Source organism: Botryllus schlosseri, chromosome 8 (genome assembly GCF_051294905.1).
Source record: "Botryllus schlosseri isolate E-star chromosome 8, Bs_hap1, whole genome shotgun sequence".
Classification (NCBI taxonomy): domain Eukaryota; kingdom Metazoa; phylum Chordata; class Ascidiacea; order Stolidobranchia; family Styelidae; genus Botryllus; species Botryllus schlosseri.
In genome coordinates this window covers 17,106,087-17,131,832 of record NC_137243.1, presented here as the reverse complement: position 1 = coordinate 17,131,832, position 25,746 = coordinate 17,106,087, and the positions used below count along the sequence as shown (strand labels likewise).

The window sequence follows — 25,746 nt, the reverse complement described above, 5'->3', positions numbered from 1 at the left end:
AAGTTTTTATAACACGGACTCTCTAATATCCTGAAATGTATGAATCATTCAAATATGGCAGATATCCAATCCTGTTTAATAAAAATATAGATAAAAAATCCAAGTGTAGCTCTTACGTATGACTCAGCAACTAATAGAGAAATTGAACTTACTAATTTTGTCATTGCACACTATCCTGATTACAAGCACAAACACTCTTACTACTAACAATAGACATTGGTCAGAAATGGAATTTAGTTAAGTAGTCAAAGACCATAGCCTATGTCTAGTCTGCATGTACTTAATCAAGTATTCAAGGATTGGGACTTGCAGTCTTTCTTAATCATTTGTTCGACCCAAACAGCTAAGCTACACTACAAATATTTTTAATTTTGTCAAGTGGGGAGCATCGTTTGGTCATATCTACATCATTTTTACAATTTTACAAAACCAGCCGATGCATTTTCTCTGTCACAGTATCATGGTATAATTCCAAAAATTGCATCAATTTTGACTGCATCGCGAAAACGCATATTGCGATTTTCTTACCCTCTGCAACTGAGTTGTAATTTGCAAGTAATGTCTAATTTTATCTATATCAGGGGTGGGCAACTTTTTCGACGAAAGGGACACCTGAGATTTACGAACCATTGCGCGGGCAACTGGAATGTTGATAACCTTTTTTTAGTCGTCGATAGGAGCGAACCGAATTAGGTAACATTGCAAACAAGACTTATATTAATATGCTCTAAAATTGATAACAATATGTCATGCAACTGTGCAGTGCGCAATGAGGCCCTGGTCGCGCGAAGCGCGAAATTTTTTTGCAAGATAACGACTGAATTAGGCTATAGCTATATCAATAAATATGTCGCTAACATACATTGGGGGTCGCATCTGTATACCACTGGGCTCATTTGGCAAGGACAGGATTATTCGACGTTTAGACATAGCAAAATCGATGGTATCAGTGAACATGCCTCTATCATTTTGTGCAAATGTTTTGTCGACGATCTCGCTGCGAGTGCACAAGCGAAGCCGTATCTCCTAATTGCGAATACAGTTAGACTCAATATTCTGTGAATAATATGTATTTATAATTTTCAGAAGGGGGCTCAAATACTGAATGCAAGAAATCTAGTGACAATGAATCATGCGAAGTACCGAGAAAAATTTCAAGTCAAATAAATCTGCTATGAAATATTCTACTTCATGGTCATATACGAAGATCTGGGATAAATGTGGCTGGCCCCTGGTTACGTCAATGCGTAAGAACTGTTGTTTTAGTCATCATCAAATTTCGCGGTCATGCTAATCAAATTTTGGTTGGCCTTGCAATTGTACCTGATGTCATAAATAAATTCGAGAATTACCTCGCAGGCCACACTTAACCTTCTCGTGTGCCAAATTTGACCTTCGTGCCACGGGCTGGCCGCACCTGATCTGTATGGTTAATAATAACAGTGGTTGGTGGTACATAAAAATTCTATTGAAAATTCTTTGAAAGCAAATGTTTTCATGATAGAGAAGTTGGAGTCGGAGTCGGAGTCGAAGTCATAGTCATTCTCACAAACTCCGACTCCGACTCCAGTCAATATTTTCCCACCGACTCCGACTCCAGCTATTATAGTTTTCACGACTCCGACTCCGACTCCGACTCCATCAAGCGAAAATTACCCCGACTCCGACTCCGACTCCACCGACTCCGACTCCGACTCCACAGCCCTGGTTGAAACCCCGTTATCCAGCTATTATGAGCATAGTAAACATCATATTATTCCTTGTTTAGTTCATGATTATTGTACAGTCAACTCAGCTTATTCGGACACTTTGGTTCCGCTCCCTTTTATCTGATTTAAGCGGAAAATTAATTGTTCCTTACATGGTCATTGGTTGGCCATGCGTATAAGTACAGCGCATTGAAAATACTGTTATGCTGCTTATCTCACGAATTACAGCTGCGCTAGATGCTGTAGTAATTGGCACTGATCGTGTAAAACGCAAACGAATTATACCTTCAGGTTAGTTATACTCCACAGTACTGCATTTCGATACTAAACGATTCAAGAATTACTATATACTGTGGAAAACTTACTATATAGTTAAAATAGGACGATAGGAAGTACTTCACAAAACAGTAAAAAATTAAAAGCAAAATGCTTTTAGCTAATAGGCAGATAATTTTCTGTACCATTCTGTTCTTTTCTACAAGACGGACGCAATTTTATCAAAGAGAGCGACAATAAAGTTACCACGACCTTCTATGACAGTGGTTCTCAATCTGGGGGGGCGTGAAAGCATCCGAGGGGAGGCGTGAAGCCGTCCGAGAGCAAAGATGTTTCTTGAAGTCGGAATGAGTTTAATTTGAGCTGAAACGAGCTAGTTTCAACAATGGCAATGATCCTAATTATATTCAGATTTTAAATGTCATTATTGCTTCGTACCATCCACACACTGATGCTAGATTTTGACTGACATCGAATTTCGCACTAAGCAACAGATGTCCTTGAATGAAGTGTTACTGGTGAATGCGTGTAGATGTGCCATTGCTTTTTGATTTAACTTATGGCCAGGTACGTTTGAGCTAAGCCCAAGTTGATTAATAGAAAAGATTAGGCATCAAAATCGTTGCAATATCTACGAGGTACGTTGCTACCATTGCACATGATAATGTCTAACAAAATATTCAATTGGAAATTTTTTTGCGCTGGCAGCTCATAATTATTCATCTTTTATAGTACGAATTCCGTATTTGACAAGTGTCTTAACAACCATAACACCTTCCATGCCAGCAAACAAGGCGCTGGGATTGCAAACATTGTGGTTGCTATCAGGGCTGTGGAGTCGGAGTCGGAGTCGGTGGAGTCGGAGTCGGAGTCGGGGTAATTTTCGCTTGACGGAGTCGGAGTCGGAGTCGGAGTCGTGAAAACTATAATAGCTGGAGTCGGAGTCGGAGTCGCAGTCGGTGGGAAAATACTGACTGGAGTCGGAGTCGGAGTTTGTGAGAATGACTATGACTTCGACTCCGACTCCGACTCCAACTTCTCTATCATGAAAACATTTGCTTTCAAAGAATTTTCAATAGAATTTTTATGTACCACCAACCACTGTTATTATTAACCATACAGATCAGGTGCGGCCAGCCCGTGGCACGAAGGTCAAATTTGGCACACGAGAAGGTTAAGTGTGGCCTGCGAGGTCATTCTCGAATTTATTTATGACATCAGGTACAATTGCAAGGCCAACCAAAATTTGATTAGCATGACCGCGAAATTTGATGATGACTAAAACAACAGTTCTTACGCATTGACGTAACCAGGGGCCAGCCACATTTATCCCAGATCTTCGTATATGACCATGAAGTAGAATATTTCATAGCAGATTTATTTGACTTGAAATTTTTCTCGGTACTTCGCATGATTCATTGTCACTAGATTTCTTGCATTCAGTATTTGAGCCCCCTTCTGAAAATTATAAATACATATTATTCACAGAATTGAGTCTAACTGTATTCGCAATTAGGAGATACGGCTTCGCTTGTGCACTCGCAGCGAGATCGTCGACAAAACATTTGCACAAAATGATAGAGGCATGTTCACTGATACCATCGATTTTGCTATGTCTAAACGTCGAATAATCCTGTCCTTGCCAAATGAGCCCAGTGGTATACAGATGCGACCCCCAATGTATGTTAGCGACATATTTATTGATATAGCTATAGCCTAATTCAGTTGTTATCTTGCAAAAAAATTTCGCGCTTCGCGCGACCAGGGCCTCATTGCGCACTGCACAGTTGCATGACATATTGTTATCAATTTTAGAGCGTATTAATATAAGTCTTGTTTGCAATGTTACCTAATTCGGTTCGCTCCTATCGACGACTAAAAAAAGGTTATCAACATTCCAGTTGCCCGCGCAATGGTTCGTAAATCTCAGGTGTCCCTTTCGTCGAAAAAGTTGCCCAACCCTGATATAGATAAAATTAGACATTACTTGCAAATTACAACTCAGTTGCAGAGGGTAAGAAAATCGCAATATGCGTTTTCGCGATGCAGTCAAAATTGATGCAATTTTTGGAATTATACCATGATACTGTGACAGAGAAAATGCATCGGCTGGTTTTGTAAAATTGTAAAAATGATGTAGATATGACCAAACGATGCTCCCCACTTGACAAAATTAAAAATATTTGTAGTGTAGCTTAGCTGTTTGGGTCGAACAAATGATTAAGAAAGACTGCAAGTCCTAATCCTTGAATACTTGATTAAGTACATGCAGACTAGACATAGGCTATGGTCTTTGACTACTTAACTAAATTCCATTTCTGACCAATGTCTATTGTTAGTAGTAAGAGTGTTTGTGCTTCTAATCAGGATAGTGTGCAATGACAAAAGTAGTAAGTTCAATTTCTCTATTAGTTGCTGAGTCATACGTAAGAGCTACACTTGGATTTTTTATCTATATTTTTATTGAACAGGATTGGATATCTGCCATATTTGAATGATTCATACATTTCAGGATATTAGAGAGTCCGTGTTATAAAAACTTGATTAAGGAAGGATATTTAGCAAATCTTTATTTCATGTTAATTGCATAGTGGATAATTCGAGCTGTGCCACAATGAAACAATTTAGCATGCCACAGTTAATCATATGTGTGCATATGTTTAATGGTTGTATGATAGTCATTCAACCGACAATGTGGCATATAATTTTCGAAGTAAATTGGTAATAATGCTGGAGTCGGAGTCGGGAGTCGGAGTCGGAGTCGGTACGTTTAAAGACCCAGGAGTCGGAGTCGGAGTCGGAGTCGGAGTCGGTATATTGAAAATGTGTGGAGTCGGAGTCGGAGCCGGAGTCGGTGGTAAAATTTACCGACTCCACAGCCCTGTTCAACACAGTCACGTATATATTGCAAGGATAGCGGATTTGGAATTTCTATGTCCTAATCAAATCGAAATCCGAAGCTTCAAATCCTAATCCAAATCCTAATCCAGAACTTTTGTATATTCAAATCCATATCCAATCCTAATCCGATTCTAACTTGAAATTCAGAAAAAATACTTTGTACTGTACACGGCATACGTGTTACGTCACAAAAAGCATTATTTGTCAGGTCAGCATTTCATTTTCATCCTGTATTATTATCCTAATGTCCTACTACAAGCAGCGACCGGTCGTTATTCTGTCATTCGTCAAAACAAAAACTCACCCGATTACGTTAGAGTGGATTGTAGCTAAAACGACAATTAGCACGGGTGACAAATCGTCAGAGATAAAGTTGTGTGGCGTAACAAGATAATGAATTCACAACATCAAAAAATATGTTCTCTCATGATGCTGTCTCATCTTAGTATTATATGGTCTTCGAATATGTGTCCAAGGTTCAGGTTCAGAAAGGGTAAGTGAATGAAATCTTCAATCATCGTGATTACTTCCACGTCATCGTAATCGTAATCACGCGTTTGAGAAGTTATCGTAATCGCAAATTGTGTACATCGATCCATTATTCACCCAATGTCTGGTGATAACAACAACGATATTTGGCTTACGCTGCCGTACAATACACCTGTCACAATGTCTTGACGATGCAGTACGGTCATAGCCAGAAGTAAGATTTCTGGAGAGAGAAAAAAATTAATCATACACGCAAGTGGCAATATGTCACAGGTACAATGTGACGAGACAAACGAAAATAACATTTCAATTTATCTTTGAATTCATCTCGTACTATTTTTAGGATTTTGATAACAACAGAATAGGATTTTCAAGCATCAATATACTGGACAATTGTTTTAGTATAACGATATATTTTGGGAGTTTTTTGGAAGTCGGTCGTCGAATTCGAATCTAAGTCAGATTTTGAAGAGAGCGGCGCACACAGCCCAAAACGCAGAAATATATTTAGCATACATAGTTGAATATTTAATCCTTTGTCGGCCATTTTGGGCCGGCTGAAAGGTGTTAGCAGCAATAATGATGTTTCTCCGACTTGACTCCAATATAGCCGTTTTAACGCGCCATTGCTCCCTATCGCCCCCTTCGTTGTTTTCGCCCCCCTAGACCGCCAAATCGCTCCCTGGGGGGCGATATCGCCCACGTTGGGAACCACTGTATTAGACGGTGTCGGCGCTTTAGTACGGTACCGATCGACACATGCCCCCTGCATGGCGACAGTTCTGGCTAATTCGATACTATAAATTTGATAAATGAGCTTGGAAACACATGAGGTGATATATAGCATACCTGACGGGAATGCGTAAATAACCTGGTTGTATTGGGGATCCTAAATCCAGATTTGCAATATTTTTGCGATATAGCGACCTCTAGCGATTTTTCACGACACTTTTATTGACTGTGGTCCGTCCGGAGTTGACAGTACTGGATCAGACATCATACAAATTTGTTGCGATTACCGTCGAAACCACGAGTGTGTGAATATGAGATCATAAAATTCCAATGCATGTGAATTGGGGGCACTTTACGACTATTGGACAGGACACCCGTGAAGGGACATATTACTCCATATATCTGAAAGGTATCTGATAAATATTTGTAAATCTGTACCAGTCCACATATTACGTCAATAATTTGGTTTCTTTCGTCGGATAAACGCTTGAATTTGATTTGTGAAAGTTATTAATTGCGTATTCGGCACGCATTACATGTCCGTGACACTATCTGGCTAAAAGCAGCACTCTCATATTTTCACATACAAATATTAATATCAGTTTTACTACGAATAAACATCATGATAATAATAACTCCGTATGAATAGTGGCTATTGTGTCTGTTGAATGAGCCCTATACTGAATCTCTATAACTCCTACAATCACCGATGGGATTGTGATTCGACAACGCTAAGATGGCTTCGAAATTGTACAAAGCTTTGATGAGGAGGTGTCGTAAAATAATACTCTATCTATATTCGTGAATATTGAACGACGATGGTCGTTTTTAGGTTTCACTACTAGAAAGCAATTGAAGTGATGGAAATTATATCGTAACATTGATGAACAACAAAACGGGCGGAACGTTACCCCTGCCGTATGTGCGTTCAAATAGCGATATAATATTGCTAGTCATCGCAACTTGGGGTAGAAGCAGTAGAATTGGTGAGATGTGGCTCCGATTGAAGAAAGAGCCCTACGATGGAACAAAGCGGTGGGATGCAGATAGGGTTGTGTTTAAATCAAAAATCAATTTTAAAACAAGGCCCTTGTTTAAAACATGTTTTTTATTGTTTCTTTTTTTCCAAGCCATGACGTCTCACATATTCAATTGTGACGTCATAGCGGATTGATATTCACAATTGAAAATATAGGGTAAATATAGCTCCTTTGATGAAATAGGCTTTCAACCCCAGTCATATACGGACCAAAAATATCTTTTACCAGAACTACATCGTCTTGCAGCATTTTCCCGGTCGTTGATCATCATCATCAGAACATTCATTCCGTACCAATGATCTATATTCACGTACTATAGCTGTTGAACCGACTATTTCGAGGGTTCCAACCATCGCATATCGTATACGTCGGCTATATGGTGGTAATCGTCGTCCGTAGGCTCATACAACATCTTTTTGGAAAGTATTTACACAATTCTGGCATAATTATACAACTTGAAAATAGCACAATTTTTCTTTTATAAGGCCTTTGTTTAAAACACTGTTTAAAACATGTTTTAAACAAAGTGTTTTAAACAAGCAATTGTTTTAAATGCAACCCCAAATCCAGGTGTATCATAATTTCCTATTGTTCGACTAAAATTCGGACTACAGAGCTTGATTTGGAATCAGAATTAATGATTCACCTCATCGCTTAATGGAGGCTGCATGTCAGATCCATTTCAGAGATTCAAGGCTGATTTCCAGCCTTTTTAAGACACCGCATATTCTGATCAGATGGCGGGGAGGAGCCTAGATAAACCTTCAAAACTAGTGAAGGAATTATCGAGCCATTTGTGTTGCAGCTGTGGATCGACTAATACGCTATCTCATCGCAGCTGTACTTGGCATCGATAAATTATGCTTCAGGAACTCGGTCCACTCAGTCGTCGATGACCGGAGTCTGTCTCGGCCGTATGTCGCCTGTGACTGCAATTTTATAGTTCAATTCATTGATTGAAATGAAAACCCTACTCCTTGTTGCCAATTCGTAAATTGCAGATATAGAAAACGTAAAAAATGGACACAAAAGGAAAAAATTATCTTAATGGGGCATTTCTAAAATGCAGCTGCACATTTCTTATACTGGACAAGTCTAGGTCATATTGGTTGGCAAAGTGTGCGATATTGCCCTTGAGGAGATTTGAGAGTGGAGGAAAACACGACGGTGCGATTTGGGACGAAAACATACGAAGGGGGTATTAGATGGTTATAATGTCATAACTGCCGGTCAATTATATTTAAGTGGCTGTTTAGTTTCTTGCTAAATTCAGTATATAATACTCGATGAATGTTGATTCAAGAGCGGCCCAATGCTTGACACGTCCCAGCCAAAGGACTAAGCGGGGGACATTTACTGCACCAATTAAACTTGTCCTGAAATTCTCTCAATCATACGTAGCAACGCATCGTTAAAGTAAATCCAAGCACTGGTTTTCATTTCACAATTCCAAGCATGCAGAAATTTGTAGTTCCGTTGAGTTGAAGTAGTATACCATCTGTTGAAGTAAGGACACAAACAAAAGTATTTGAGTCGAATAAACAAGTACATGAAATGACTTCAGTACTGCGGAGAAGTAGGCCTACACGCAGCACCGTAACTGCCGCACCCCAAACCCCCCAATTGGGGGGGGCCCGAGCTCGAAGGGGGCCCAAAATTATATCGTGAATTAGCATAAATCAGAGAGTATTTTTTGAAAATTTGTGCTATTTTCTCAAAATTTTTTCGCGCTGCGCGCGAATTCAAGTAGACATATATATATATATTATTGGGTATTGGCCCATTGCCGCGCCACGACCCACCATGACATACAATCAAGTTATAGGCCATATAACGTGCGACTCCAAGAAGTGTGCCAGAACGATCGGCAGCGAGAAAAGCTTGGCCGAAAAGGTCTATATCAGTGGTTCCCTACGTGGGCGATATCGCCCCCCGGGGGGCGATTTGGCGCTATAGGGGGGCGAAAATAACGAAGGGGGCGATAGGGGGCGAAAACGAACGAAGGGGGCGATAGGGGGGCGATGGCGTGTTAAAACGGCTATATTGGAGTCGGGACCGTAACTACCGCACCCAAAACCCCCCAATTGGGGGTGGGGGGCCCGAAATCGAAGGAAGCCCGAAATTATTTCGTGAATTAATATGAATGATAGAGTCATTTTTTAGAAATTCATGCGACTTTTTCAAAAAATTTTCGCGCCGCGAGCGATTTCATCTTTTCATGTATCTTGTTGTTGGGGTCCCCGTCACCCAACAAAAATACGCATGATTTATGGAAATGGGAGACTTCGGCATCAGCCATTACTGCGCCACGACGCACCAAGACATATGAAGTTAGAGGCCATGTAACATGCGACTCCGAGAAGTGTGCCAGAACGATCAGCAGCGAGAAGAAATTGGCCAAAAAGGATTGCCCTTGCGCTGACCGAAAACTTCGATATATACATGTGTTTAATTGTCCATAGGCGCTGCAATGGCTGGCGTCGAATGTTTCTCTCCTGGCAACCTTAACCCTACAGGACAAATGCCATCCCGCAAGGAAAAAAATATTTGCCAGTAAAGAAATACCAATATGAAATCATGTGCGTCTTTTAGTTTGGTACGTTTTGACGATTTCCATATCTTCTGACATAGCAGATATAGGAGGTCACGAAATAGCATCATGTAAAGAAGTCAATATAACAACGATTCCGCCCGAAGATGTTTAATTATTATTTAGGGGTCCTACCTTTTCCGACATACCACATCGACCATATTGACCGATTCAAACATGAATTATATAAATTAGTCGCGCTTCGCGCGTTTAGGCGAAATGCGGTGACTCACCAAACAGTACATGAAATAGGGTATAGCTGATATGCAGCGACAAAAAGCCCACTGGCTGAGGGGGACTGGGGTTTGGTTTATCACCCGATGGGTCCAAAGACCAACGTTTTCTTCGTGGGAGGGGGAGGGGGCGTCACGAACTGCTGTTTTTGGGATCCCAATATTTGGGGGGCGATGATCGGTGTGGAGCTTCAAAAGGGGGCGATGATTCGAAAAAGGTTGGGAACCACTGGTCTATATGCTCTTATGCAGACCGAAGACTTCGTTGTATAGGCTATACAAAATACATATAGGTTTAATTTTCCATATAGGCGCCTAAATTACTGGCGCCGAATGTTCCTGTCTTTGCAATCTGAACCTCACATGACAAATACCATCCTGCTGGGAAAAATTTTATGCCAGTGAAGAAATACCAATTTGAAATCGTTTGAGCGATTCTATATTTTTTGATATAGCAGACCGGAAGTCACGAAATAACATCATGTAACGAAGTCATATCAACGAGTCCGCCCGCCCGAAGATATTTAATCATTATTTACGGGCCCTCCCATTTTCAAGACATTTCACTCAGCTCTACCGGTAAATCTAATTACGTGAGTAGATAGGTCAATAAATTGGTAGCATAATATATATGCAATCGCCGATCTGATTGACCGATTTTATCATAAATTATCGAAAATTTTCGCGCTTCGCGCTGGCTCACAATACAGTACAGAACGTGAACAACGTGATGGAGGGGTCGTTTTATCATCCTATGGGAGCCCAAGACCCACGTTTTTGGAGGCCTGACGAGATGCTGTTTCGTTCCTGCCAACGGGTATACGCCCGAAGATGTTTAATTATTATTGATTGGTCCTACCTTTTCAAACACACCTCACTTAGCTCTACCGGCAAATTTGATTACGAGAGCAGAGAGAAGATAAAAATTGATAACAATATATGCAATTCCTGATCATACTGACCGAAGAAATCATGAATTCTAGAAATTTTCCGCGCTTGGCGCGCTTAGGCTACAAAAGGGACTCACTAAATAAAGTCCCAATAAATATGATGAACAGGGGTAAACAGCGTACGCCGGAGGGGGGGTCTGGGGGGCGAAGCCCCCCAGAAGTTCGGTCTATTACCCTATGGGGGGCCCAAAACCAAAGCTTTGGGGGGGGGCCTGACGAAGTGCTGTTACGGCCCTGCCTACACGTACTGAGGACCTTTAGCTTTTAATGTGAAGGGATAAAGATATCTAGAGCTTGATAAGGTGGTAATGGGTCAAAAATGTTGGGGATCCGCTGTTCTAGAGTCTAGATCAGTGGTTCTCAAACTTTTTTAGACACGCCCCCCTTTATGATAGTGTAAAATTTCGCATTTCCTTATATTCATATCGCAAAATGAAACCAGAATGCTAGCAATATCAATAGATGGTTTGGTGCATGAAAGGTTATAACTGTTGATGAGAGAATTCTCAAAGATGTCATTTGGACTATACACAGGGTAATAACTTTGAGTTGTAAGCTATGTTCCCTTCAATTTTCCACGAGTCTGCGCAAACACGCCAACTCACTGCGCAGTCCCTTAGACAACAGTGCGCAACCAGGCCCCTCATACGGTGATAAACCAAACTTCGCCATTCCCAGAAAAAGATTGCGCTTTCGAAATGATATCAGTATCGCTCACGCGTACGAGACCATACCAAAGAAAAATCTCTTTCGTGAGGAGCATGTCATTGCAAATTATCATTTCCTCACAGAGCGCTTTATTTACCGGGCCGCACTTGTACCTCGGTTTCAACTTCAGCGATAACACAATTTGCCACTGGCAATGTTCCCTCTAATTTTTTACGAGTCTGCGCGCTTGCGCGGTCCCTTGGACATCAGTGCGCAACAACTAAAAAAACACATCAATTCGGATTTTTTGTGCGCAGCTTAGATTTGCTGTGCGCAGAGACCGTTTCAGCACTGCGCATTTGCGCACGTTCGCAGCTTAGAGGGTACATTGGTTGTAAGTAAATCGCGCGTAGCGCGAAAACAATTTTCAGTTGGCCGCAGCTTCGTGCTCCCCAGTTTGATAACCACTGGTCTAGACCAAACCATCACTCAATGACAACAATGCAGCGGCGTTGTTTGAAGCAATGCAAGTTTTCATATTGGAGAGCGATTTCGGGGTAGTTCCTTATAGGCTCTGTTATTATTCACAATTTTGAAATTAGGATGACAGCATCTTCCCATCAAACCGGTTTATTATTTTTTACGTATGGATCGCCAGCTATGACCATCGAAAGAAATATTTTTCCCACTATTTATTGCGGTGTTTCTCAACCTTTTGGTCGCCGCGGACCCCTTTTGGACTGTCACGGACTCCCGCGGACCCCCTCAAGTCGTAGTTCAAATTTAGCTCAATTATCGTGTAGCCGTCAAATATCAACTGTAGGCTGGTGATAAAAAGCAACAATATTCATTATACATTTATAACATCATATACTATATGTAGAAATTGGGCAGCTTTTTACTATTCCAAAGCGAATTCTGCAGCAGCATTTCTTGAAATATGCGGTAGTTCCCTAAAAATCCGAGCTTTCGATTTGGTATGAATGAGTGCTGAAAATCCATTTCTACAAAGATGGATGGAAGCGAATGTTATAACAAGGCGTAACGCTTCCGGCGATATCCTTGAGTATGAGCACATTATTGAGAAACATATTTTTAGTTATTTCTGTCCAACTGTTCATTTTGAAGTTATTCTGGAATAGTAGTTAAATGTAGGCTATATGACAGGAAAAATGCATTCTGTGGCTAGGTTTCAATCCCTTTATTGAGACAGTATATGAAAGAAAGCCTCAGGAATTTTTATTTTTAAATGCTGTTTATTAATTTGCTGAGACTGACAACTTCAAGTCCAAAATGTTTTGCAAACATTTCGAATTCACACTGATAGGCCTTATACTACTCCAACTTTTTGTATTTAATTTTTTTTCCACGAACCTCGAAAAAACGCCTCTAAACATAAATATGTGTGTATCAGTAAACTATTGCCAATTTTGCAATCAAAATGAGTTTGCACAGTAGGATATTTCATCTCAGACGGCCATTCTGTTGATGTGATTGAGTCCTGAAGTTTTAGCAGTTATGAAGGGAAATTGCCGTGCGATTTTCCTAATTAGGAAAATTACAAATAGGGTGATTAATCATTTTGGAAATTTAGAGGTTTGAGGACCCCCTGAAAAGGCTTCGCGGACCCCCGGTTGAGAACCGCTGATTTAGTGACTATATGGGACTTGACTCTTGTAAGCAGATACAATGGACACACAGAGGCAACAATATAATCACAAACATGATAATAAATCATTTCAATTATTTGTAAATAACTGGTTGGTGGTACAGAACTTGAACACGGCGTTTAACAGTATATTCATATTTATTGACTCGAAGAACTTTTCGCGTGCCTCTTATCAAGAGCAACCGGCACGATAAAGGATACAGAACAGAGATGGATTCAAAACCAAATGGTTGTTGTCGTTGCTTGGCTGTTCGTCCGTGTTTTTGTTCAATTTTTTCCTCTGTGTTGCTGCATTGTCTCATTGTATTTGTATTTTATACCTCACGCGCTCTACTTTTCAAGTTGCTTGTTGCTATATACGCTGCATTGTAGCTATGGCTGAATTTCCATTCATGTTATTTATAAATTTGCATTATTGCGTCACAATTCGCCATTTGGTTTTGAATCCATCTCTGTTCTGTATCCTTTATCGTGCCGGTTGCTCTTGATAAGAGGCACGCGAAAAGTTCTTCGAGTCAATAAATATGAATATACTGTTAAAAGCCGAATTATTTGTAACTACATGGGTTACCATGAAAAGGTAATTAATTATTGTAATGCGATGTGTAAGACTCCAAATTATTTATGAGAAATAGCATACTCCGCATTGTACAATCGGATATAAGCCTATGTATAGGCTACCGTAAATTGCAGAATGCTTTGGCTTTCAATATCAACTCAATTTGGTCACTGTGAATTCAGGAAATGAAGGAATATATTATTGGACGGAATGTTGTAAATAATCGAAAAGTCAAAGCAAACAAACAATGTATTAATGTAAAAAATTACATTTCGGTTGTCATTGGTTTTCGTTATAGTGATTAACTATTACCGCAGTAGGTCACAGGTAGCGTTTCATCCATCACGATTCTTCGGTTGGTTGTTGTCAGGTTGCTTGTCAAGCTGGAATTCGACAACCGGATCGACCAAATTTATGATAAACAGACACTTGAATTGGAATGACGTGATGCAGAATACTTCTGGCGTTCATTCTGAAAATGTACGTAATCCAATGGATGATTGTATCCATAGTATTATGCGTGTCTACTATAGTAACAATAGAAATTACATTAAACTTGAAGATCTAATTTATTTCTCATGGCCTTCATCAGAAGAAGACACCAACACAGATATTGTATTTATCGCTATTATATAACTTTACTTTCCTAAATATACAGCCCCCTTTGTGAGTAATATTGTACGAACGTTGTTATGTTATGTATCTGTATTTCTGCTTCGGGAATTGAAAATGTACGTAAGTCTCTACATTAGTGCATAAAGGCGGAGATACATTACGAAAAGGTTTTCACGTTGAAGCATCCATCCGTGTAATGATCCGATAACTGATGTAGTATAGTATTTCAAAACATAAAAGTAGCCGTGAAAATATTATGTGGGTTTGAAAAAAGATCTTTACCACGTCACATACACGATATCATCGATATCTCGGAAAGTCTAAATTCATTAGCTTACTCATTCAAATGGGCATTAGCATCCAATGATTCTGGCCTCATTCACAATAACAGGTATTCCTACTTTACAACGGCGCCGTTCGTCTGTGGTTGTTTTTCGCAGTGAAGATCGATTTCCTAATTGGAGTGTTTCGTGACTATCTCAAATCGCTAGCTCGGGAGTCCGGGATGCCACTTGTCCGGAACCAGGGATGAACGTACAATGTACATCATCCAGCCCGACAGAAAAGCACTCTCTGTCGTCATTACGAGTTCATAAAATTGGCTAATTCTTCAAATAAAATACGGGCACGGATATGGCTTTCTAGATATTCGATTCAGTATCGATTAAAGAATATTATAACTAGGGCTGGGCAAAATCGAGTACCTGAGTGATTCGATTCTGAATCACGTATTACGCTTCGAGTCGAGTCGAGTATTCGAGTATCACTCATTATGACGTCACAGCAGAATCTAGTATGTCAAAGGTAAAATATTTACCCTTCATGCCACCACAAAGAACATAATGCCTGTTATCTGTTACATTAAAGATACTTTGGCAATTTTTCGACCATACCGATTTCATTGCACTTCTAGACAATGTTGTGGGATGATCATGACTTCGGAAATGTGTTATTTCCAGCAACGTTCGTAGCTTTGTACTGTGCCTCGTGTGCTGCTTCACGGCCAATCAAGATTTCAAGTCTTCCTCAGTGGAAAATACTATCAAAACTATAATTTTAGTTAGTAAATTACCTTTCAGTTGCGAGGAGCGTATAATTTCAGTACTCGAAAAAAATCGTCTTTTACTACTCTACTCGACTCGAATCAATGAAATTAATACTCCATTCAGATGCGAGTACTCGAATCATTTTTCCCAGCCCTAATTATAACCGATAAGTTCGGGTTGAATCTGTATGCTACAAATAAACCTAAATAGCATACTTTGACCACTCCAACATTAACTGAGTTCTTGCAGATATGCGATAGTAACGATATGATACATGACGCTATAATAGCCTATGGTTGTTAATTTAGAAAAATATTATTTTTAGCGACTCAAAAAACTGACATGTCACACGTCGTACAATCAGTTGAAATTACCTAATTGATGCACTTGTCATTCCTAATTATTTTTTACGTCATTTCTCATATGATGCGGTATGATATGCCATTCAAAGCTGCTATTGGTAAAGTTAAATTGTGCGATACAACCTATAACCGAGAGAAGTTACACATCATGGTCGATTGATGCATGCACAAATTACATATCAGCCTATGGTTGATAAATGGTAATCTGTCTCTTCTGTATCACACGCGTCGATTTACTAAGCTACTATGAGTCTATACTGCATGAAAATACAGGTGTACCTTTCTAAATACGTGAGCTCAAGCAAGAAGATTTTCAGGTCTGCGAGTGATCATCAGTGTGAACACATGCTTTCCGATCATTACTGTGGAAGTGTTGATAAAACAAAATTGTCAACGCAAAGATTTCTCCCGAAGTTTTTGTTAAAAGAATTTAGTATTTTTGAGCATTAAAAGACATGCGGCCAATAGTTGGATTATCCATTCAGGTTGTAGACAATTGTTTTCGACGAGTTCTTTCAGATATCTTGATGGGTCAAACGATCTATTCTGATTTACCGCTTGGGGCCGGAGTATCCAACTTATCATATATCTAGTATACATTTTATGTGTCGACATGTTACGCATGTCTATCGATATACTATAGTATGCAGTGAAATAAAATCATCGAATGTAAATACATTCTCTAGAACTGCCAATAACATTCCTAAAATCGGCCTTCCGATGATCCACGCCATGACCAACGGCGTGATTGCAATATGCTTTCTCAAGTAACATGGTTGGTGTAAGACGAACAACTGACATCTGAAACAGCAGAAATTGTGATTTGTCAGTTTATGCTTCCGTTGGAATAGAATGCTCAAAACATTCTGTGCTTATACAAGTCTAGATATGTGTCTTTGTCATAAGCCCATGCTCTGTGTCTCATGCTACAGTCGTGCATGTTTAAAGCGTGCTTACAATGTAACCGTGAAAAGCGTTAACGGAAAATGACAGAAACTGATGTTTAGTCAGTCCTAATGCGTTGTTGTTACTGACAACATTACGAAAGTAGACTTTCATGCCACAATTATTCGTAAAGATCGAATACATGACTGTGATGCGGATTGGTAACGTACTTAATGGCGGTGTACGTGAGTACATACTTAGCTGGTGTAGAGTTAAATATGGTATTTATTACATCTGCTATGTGTCACATAGCGACGTCGTTAAGTCAAAGAGAACTGATCTCTAGTCTATATCTACACCCGAAGCGATTTTGCGTCACTTCGACGAACAGAATTGACAAGGCACTGTTCGCCAAGCCTCTCGCACCAATGTGTTTCGTAAAACAGATCATTTTTTACGGAGGACAAGAAAAAATACTCACGCGGTCTCCCTTGCCGCAAAGACAATAATACCCGTTCCAATGCAGTTTAGCAAATATCCAAGCACTGTAAGTTAGCCCGTTAATGATGCTATTATTTTACTACATGAGGGCGTCGTATGCCGTTTTGTTTTCTATCACTTTACCATTATCAGGCCAAGGTAATAATGACATTATTGATAGGATTACGGTAGATTTGATATATCTGCTTTCGGTACCTATTTCGTTTGAGGTGTAATTCTTTCGGAAAGGTTATCAATATGTACCATCGGTACGCTTAGTATTCCGCAAATGTTTTACGAACATCAGTCGCCGCATGAATTGAAGTCGTATGCGCAGTGAATATATGACGACAAAGATAAGATCGAACTGTTTTGCGCTGCGTAAAATGGATATTACGCGTTGCAGGTTTGAAGTGTTGGCATTGCGTAAACCAGAGAAGTAATCGCGAATGTATTCAGAATGGGCAACTTATCGAATGTGCTCCAAGTCAAGTAAGTGCAGTGATTTTATATGACGCTTACGTTAAAAAAAGAAATCGGCACGTACATCGCATGAAGATAATATCAAATTAAATTCATCAGATAGACTTAAAAGTGCATTATACTTTGACTTATTTTATACTTCGCGCATATCTGATATGGATTGAAGTTATGGGTGAATTCTTCGGAAAACGGTTTTCATCTTCCTCCTGTATACTGTCATAGAAGTTGGACAGACAGGAAATTTGCTTACGTCGTTTTGGCATACCATTTAATGGTGTTGTTTCAAGGTGCAAGATTACATGACACGTGGGTCATATGCAAAAGTGTTAGCCTACCTAACGTGAAATCTTCATCGGTAGTTGGTACAAAACATACGGCATGACTCTTAACGCGGGATTGTTTAAATGCACACTCGGACCATAATCTCCCAAAAAGTCAAGTTACACGAAATCATTTATTATTCAATTGATAATTTCAAAATCAATAAATCGGATTTCCACAAAATGATGCACGAAAATTACGTATAGCCTAGTATTGTTCCAACTCTAGAGGGTGTCCTTATGTAAGCGTTATAATCAAGGGCATTACAAGTCAGGCGTACCGCCTATGTTTGACTTTTGAGAGTGTACCACTTTGATGGGGTGTACCACCTACGGCGATACATTGGGCCTAATATAACAAGTATAAAAATAGTCACATATGACCTATCTGTGCTTCAGAGTATTCACACTAGAACACTGATGGATTGTAGTCCCATAACACATCGTACAACTGGTAGCTCAAGTGTATGGCTTGTCAGTTATTATAGTTTTAGGCAGGATAACCATCATATGTGCTTGAATATAAAAATATCACTATAAAAATAGTTGATGAGATGCTTGAGAGTTTTTTAGATACTGGTTTAGATTGCGTTTATAGCTTAGTTGTTTACCATCTAATAACTGACAACCACGTGCATTGACGTACATTGACTTGCCGTAATTATTGAAAACACTTAAATGTGTTGATGCAAAGAAGGACAAGTGATGATTCTGTAGTCAGCAGTTGATATTGTCACCAAGAATGTATTATTAGGGAGCGACGGAAGCTATTGAGTATGTGGAATTATAGCATTTCGTTGTTCCAGTTGATATATTAGATGACGTTTAAAAAGTCAGCAAGTACTTCTGCATTGTGGAATAATATAGCCTGAGTCGTCGCTAGTTATCATGCACATTAATATATAACCTTACGGAAATATAGTGTTGGAACTAGCAATAGTACGTTCGATGACGTCATAGGCTCACGTTCGCGCTCACAAGAACCAGAAGTGTGGCGAGATAGCGTATATTGGTATGATCCACATTGTGTTTCGGGTTCGATTCTGACCGAGGTCGACTCAAGAATTTCTACCCACGTGTTGGAAGTTTATCGAGCCTCCTCGTCACCATCTCATCCGCGTAAACGGAGTCGAAAAAGCCTAGAAGTGGGCCGTCCTACAAGTCGACAGCTACGGAATAGAAATGAACAAAGTTGGCCTGGTGTAAATGACTACAGTTGTTGGCAGGCATCATGAATACCACACACACGAACCATAACCTTTCAGAGGTTCGCACCATCCTTACCACACAGAATTGTTCCCTCGCGAGTCTCCGAACAAATATTAAATTGCGTCTCCGACTCACAGACCCTGTTCGAGATAGTTTTAAGACAAAGTTGTGCAACTCGTATACGAAGTAAAATAATATCCACGAATAATATTATAATACGTATATTATACAACGACTGAGATTTGACCGCTCCAGCTTTGCATCTGGCATATCGTAACTTCCTCTCCGCGAACTTCATCATCATTGGTTTATTAGCAATTTTATCAGTTCAATACACCACAAAAAATGCGATACAATGAAACTATGCTGAACTTGGAAATCATTTCTTGTTCATCGCACATATTATCATCGTGCTTAATGGTTTCTATATATGCATCATTATAATTCACCAATATAATTCCTCTGAGCACCTTCTGGTCTTTGGACAAAACATATTACAGTACAGTGAATGGCCGGACTCCACCCGCATCGCTCCTTATCTTGTCCTATGTGATTAAACGATTGATACCGCTGGCGTTGGCTAGTGAACTTTAAGAGTAGAGACGGGGCCTACGATATTCGAATATCGTAGGCCCCGGTAGGGATGTGACTAGGACATAAACAGCACTTTGTGAGCACCGCAAAACGTTGGTGTTAGAGCCACCGTAAGATGATCAACCAAACTACTGAGGGCTTCGCTTTCAGACCCCTATTCACGACTGACCTGGAAATCGAAAGTATATGTGTATGCGGGGAGAGCTCGGGATGCACTTGTAGTCTAGTCGCGCGAGGCGCAAAAAAATCTTATTCATGATTGAATCCCGTTCATAATATTTTTAATTGCATATATTACCATTCATTCTTCTCTCAGCCCGCGGGGTCAGATTTACTGTTAAAGATGAGCGAGATGGTGTATTCCAACATCCAGTGCAGCTCATTGATAAATTAAAACATCTTCGCGGACGCGCCCGCCTGTTGTCATTACTTTGATGCATATTGTTTTTTTTCGTGACATCCCGTCTTCTATATAGTCAAGATTTATTGGAATCGCCCACACGTAACAGAATAAACGAAAAGAAAAACCTTTTTAGGGTGACGCATGCACAAATTGCCATTTCTTCACGGGGCGCATTATGTTCCTCTGTGTATGCCCCAGGTGGGGTGTGTACTGCAAGGCTCAAATTGGGAGGACAGGACTATTCGTATAGGCCATTCTGGCGTCTACAAATCGAACACGAAATTATACATCAAGGGATTCGGCCAACATGCGTCGGTCATTTTCGGCCAAGGTCTCAGCTTGATAGCGCATTTGGCGTAATAGCATGTCGGTCGAAACTGCATATGTATGTGTCGTGGTGCGGCAATGACTGGCCAATGACTGGAGGGAGGTGTGGTAGATACGGCCCTGCCTGTGGTCAATGTATAGAGGTCGGTAATTGAACGTGTGACCCGTTATTGCAGCAGCCTTATGGATTGCATTTGCAATCCGAGATGTATTCTAATGTGTCTATATTAGTAGTTCCCACCTTTTTTAAATCAGTCGCAAAAAATTTTTGCCCGCCGTATATTTACGGATCCGAAAAATACGACATATAAACGGGATATTTATTCACCTAAATCTGATCGATGGTTAATTCACTAAAAACAGGTCAGTTTTCCGAGTATGCGCTCGAAAAACCGGTTTCCGCGTCTACTTTCCGTTGAGTTGAATTTTTTTAGTCAGCATTCACGTCATATGCCGAATAAGCGGTATTCACATGCATTTTTGGCCGTGGTAATTAAATATATTCCAATGGAAGTTTTAAAATTTTCGACCTCTATCGCCCCCCAATCGCCCCCTTTGGTATTTTCGCCCCATTGTTTCTCGAATTTGCCCCCTGAGGGGGGCGGAGGGGGGGGGTATATTGACCACGTAGGAAACCACTGGTATATATCTCTCTTTTATGTAATCTTTCGGTCGTATCTCTACATTACTGGTAGCAGTGCGTTAGCAAACTTGTTTTGCATGAATTATGTCCTTCTCTCTTCTGTTGTGATTATCAAAGAATATTGTATATATAGTATAATTAACTTTCCATCTTCGCTAATTAGAAAGCCTGCATCGCTAACGTATGATACAATGACATAGGGAGGGAGAATCGTCGAGTAAATTATGAGAAAATGAATAATTCCTTCCAAAATGGTCAGAATCTAAAGAACGGAGAATTCACACACATCAGAAATATAACTGTATCCCATGTGGGCAGCTGTCAAAGTACTCTTCCATAGTTATGTTATTACATCCTACGATCTCAGTATTATTGAATATTGAAACGTAGGTCAAAATACAATTCTATCCTTGATCATGATCACAAGCCTACTTCATGCTTTACCAGCTAACATTTTCTGATGTCGAATCTATGAGATCGGTATTCGCACCCTTGCTCGAATCGAGACCGCGGACTTGCGATCTTTCTTCACCGAGCTTAGTGATAAGATTGGACAGTAGGGGCCTGAGTAAAATTGTCGACCCGATTAACGTAGTATTCATCATATAGTTACGTAGTTATCAACAGTTTACCAAACCAATTCATATTTCGCTATGATTTCATGCGGACATTTTCAATGAACAAGATGTTCGAAGTGTGCTACGTGGTAATAGTGATCTGTGTCATTTGATACATTTATTTAAAGATCTGAAACCTCACAAAATTTATTTAGACATGGGGCGCTGTTGATATAGGGCGCCCAAGGCCGAAATGTTGTAAACGGCTGCAGCTGGAGATTTATGTATCGTGAATGTATATCGAAATCTCAGGGATATTCGGGGTTACCGGATATTGGCGAAAACGACTCCAGTCCAGTTTGCATATGTATATACTACTTCCATTCTCTGCAATTTATAAACAGTATGCGCCTGCTTGAAGAGCATTATACTGATACGTCAGAGTTTAGACTACGCCATATAGTTTGCGAGTAGTCAAAGGACAAAGTTCTGGTAAATTGCCAATAATCTGTACCCTTCCCCATATTCTCTAATGTTATTTACGCGATGGGCGCATGCTGCGTTATTAAGATGGCTTTTTTTCATTACAGAATCAATGTCAAAACGAACTTCGTTTCATTGCAAACAGTCGATACTTACGGATAACAAAAGGGTGTAAACAAGGTAGAGGATGTGACACGCAAATGAGACAGGTTAGTCATGTAAGTTAATATCCAACTAATAAACGTAACGTCACAAGGCATTTTGCTGTAGCGCAAACATCTGCATTTGAAGCACTAGAGTCCATCACTGAAAAATTATAACAGTGATATTAAGCCATTTCGGGAAGTAACATAATTCGTGACAACATGCCTGTCTTGACCATCATTGGCTTATATAGGCAATTAGGCGTCATCCGTTGTCGAATTGTGACTGCTATGGTGGAACGTCGTGTGCAGTGGCCTGCCCAGGGGAGATTGGGGTTCAAAATCTAAACCTTGTCATCTTGAATTAAAGATCTCAAATATTAATTAGCTCAATTGCATTTGCATTTCAATTTACGTTTCGACCGAACCATGCCACGTCACTGTGGCGGATTTTTGTTCTGTGAATCAGCGAAAAAATTGTGGCTCCCCATAGGCTCGTAGACTAGCGTAACGGTTCCCCTATTGAAACATTGAAAAAACTCCGTTAAGCACAGTGTCTATCATATGACCCTTATTGCAAGTGCATGCTTGTACACCACTTGTGGATTGGATACAGACTAAATTCTCAGAAATTTCGTTGTCTTGGCTAACATGCTGAATGTCTCCGCACAGATAAAAGAGCATTTCGAATCAAAAATATAGTTTAATTTATTTGATTTGTGTTAAATTCCGAATGTTTCGTATGTCTAACGGTAACTTATAATAACCAAAGGTGGACAAACCAGCCATCCTTCCTACTACAGTATATAAGTATAACATAGCTGTCGCAATTTCCAAAACATGTCAAAACTACTTCAAGTAAGAATTATAATGTGAGACATATCAATTTTCGAAATATCAACGACATAACAGTGTTGGGATAACTCGATTCGCGAGTTGACTCGAGTCAGACTCGAGTTAACTTTTTCGAATGACTTGACTTGACTCGAGTCACTTTGCAAAAATGACTTGACTTGACTCGGCACTTCAGAAATGTGGATTGACTACTATATAACAAACAAAGCTCCTTATATTTTTTCCATCGATACTAAGGGCGCCGGTGACAACCTACAGTCAACATTTTAATAGAAGGGCTATTTCAACACTCTACTTTATGCATACCATTACCACAAACTCACACATACTATATCCCTTGCGAACACAGTCCGGTACGGATTGCTTACATAATGATATCTATCCTGAATGGCGATAGTTGCACATGAGTTTGCAATAATTGTGAAATGGACTGCTAATTAACCGTTTTTATAACGTATCGGTACTAAACTATTATACCTGTTACTATTAGTACTGGGATGACGAGTTATGTGAGCCCATGATAGACATTGTGGTGGAATATTCATCTAAAGAAAAATATTTAAACGTAAATGGCCAAACATTTATCCGTCACAATAAATTGGCGGTTACTTGCATTCGGTCAGTTAGGGAATGCGACTTTAAATCCGGCGTTATTACCGTGACTAATAGGTTCGCACACCTGTCTATAGTTTCGGCGGCATTAGCTCGACGGGATTCCATACGAATATATTTAATTACACAATATCACCTTATTGATACAGAGGAATGGCAAGATTGTTAAAGTCTCTATCCTAAACGTTCATGAATACTTTAGCTGATCCTACTGAACCTTTACATCCACACTACTAAGTCTCATCATTTATTCATTCTAAACAATAGAAGATCGATATTCCTGGGTTACCTATTTACTAGGGTTACATTTAAACAAATGGTTGTTTAAAACGCTTTATTTAAAACATGCTTTAAACAGTGTTTTAAACAAAGGCCTTTTAAAAAAACAAAATGGTGTTTTTAAGTTGTATAATTATGCCATAATTGTGTAAATACTGTCCAAAAATCATGTTGTATGTGCCTGCGGACGATTACCACTGGATATAGCGGACGTATACGATATGGAATGGTTGGAACCCTCAAAATAGTCGGTTCAACAGCTGTAGTACGTAGATATTTCGTCAAAGGAGCTATATTTACCATATATTTTCAATTGTCATTGTCCATACACTATGACGTCATAATTGACTATCAGTGACGTCATGGATTTTGAAAAAACATGTTTTAAACAAGGGTATTGTTTTAAGCATGTCTGTTTTAAATAGATTTTTATATTAAATGCAACCCTAGTATTGGCACATTAGCATTTAACAAGGATTCGAATAAACACATCAACAGTTTCTTATTCACGTTCTTCTGTAACGACTAAAGAAAATGAGTGTATAGAACATAATAGCTGAACTTGTGTTCACACGTATCGTAGGCCACGATTCACTCTTTGAATATTCAGCCATATCATTTTCCCTAACTAAGGTCTTCGACGAATATATAATATATCATTAAGGACGGAAGCAATATATGTCAAAAGTTGGAACTATACACGTCATGATGTGATTCCAAAACATTAGCGGCTAATACTGTAGGTAGAGAATATAGTGGTACAGAATATAATGTTTATAATCCATTCATTCATCGAGACTACAAATAGCCTGTGCAACGAGTCACGTAAGAGGCCTTGTATCTACAATTTATCTCTGACTAATTTACATATTTATAATGACAATTGTTGTCAGTTGAGTCGTTGTGGAGCATTTGGTAGTCCGTATATTTTGGGTTGCTGTATGTACAAAGGTTTGTTTATAGCGATTTGATCAGATAATTATGCGATTACTGCTTTCCTGCTATACAGTCACACTACTGCCATGTCGAATGTAGAATATTTGCCGTACACCTTTACTTGTTGCATCAATGAGCGAAGTTTATTGGTAGGATAGACCAGCATTAAGTTTTATTATCCAGTAAATGTTATCTCTAGTGATTATCATGGTGATAGAGATTAATTGCGCTACTATATTCTTGTGTACAAAGCGCGGTGATTTACTGTAAATGTCATATTACTGACTAACTCTGCAATGTATTACTTTCAGAATGAATTGCTTTCTGATTCCTACAACTGCCAGAGCGCAGGAGTCACAGATGCCTGCTGGTGTTGCTGTAGTACAGATAATTGTAACCGACAAAGTATTCACTGCCTCGATAGTAAGTATAAATCAGGGGTGGGCAGAAGATGGCCCACGGGTCTCATGTGGCCCGCCAGACCGTTTTGGGCGTACCGTGACAGACTCTAGAAACGTTGTAAAAACTTGATCAAATGCGTACTAAAAATCAAACTTCAACATGCTTATAATAAGTAATTGCCTATTCCTACCAGAGTTGGTTCAATTGTAATTTGTAATTGAGCTGAATGTAATTATTACATTTTCTCATGTAATTGTAATTGTAATTGTAATTGAAGCATTTCTATTTTGTGTAATTGTAATTGTAATTGTAATTT

The 25,746-nt window shown here is 39.5% G+C and overlaps 1 protein-coding gene and 1 long non-coding RNA gene across 5 annotated transcripts in view; both read left to right on the top strand.

Annotated features, from left to right (window-relative positions):
- The first annotated feature begins 1,059 nt into the window (after positions 1-1,059).
- LOC145445159 (uncharacterized) lies at positions 1,060-3,673 on the top strand. The gene is made up of 2 exons (XR_013916903.1): positions 1,060-1,508; positions 3,474-3,673. It is a non-coding gene; the product is annotated as an uncharacterized LOC145445159 (long non-coding RNA).
- A 13,024-nt stretch (positions 3,674-16,697) lies between these two features.
- LOC145445090 (E-selectin-like) overlaps positions 16,698-25,746 on the top strand; it is a 33,768-nt gene continuing 24,719 nt past the window's right edge. For 2 of the 4 annotated variants that reach the window (XM_080323218.1, XM_080323216.1), the window contains exons 1-4: positions 17,197-17,343; positions 17,591-17,676; positions 22,311-22,421; positions 25,340-25,451. In XM_080323218.1, coding sequence (XP_080179344.1) covers positions 17,268-17,343; positions 17,591-17,676; positions 22,311-22,421; positions 25,340-25,451 — 385 coding nt within the window. In that variant the 5' untranslated portion in view covers positions 17,197-17,267. Of the gene's footprint in view, positions 17,344-17,590; positions 17,677-22,310; positions 22,422-25,339; positions 25,452-25,746 lie in introns of all 4 variants that reach the window. The other 2 variants (XM_080323219.1, XM_080323217.1) reach the window with 2 other exon arrangements.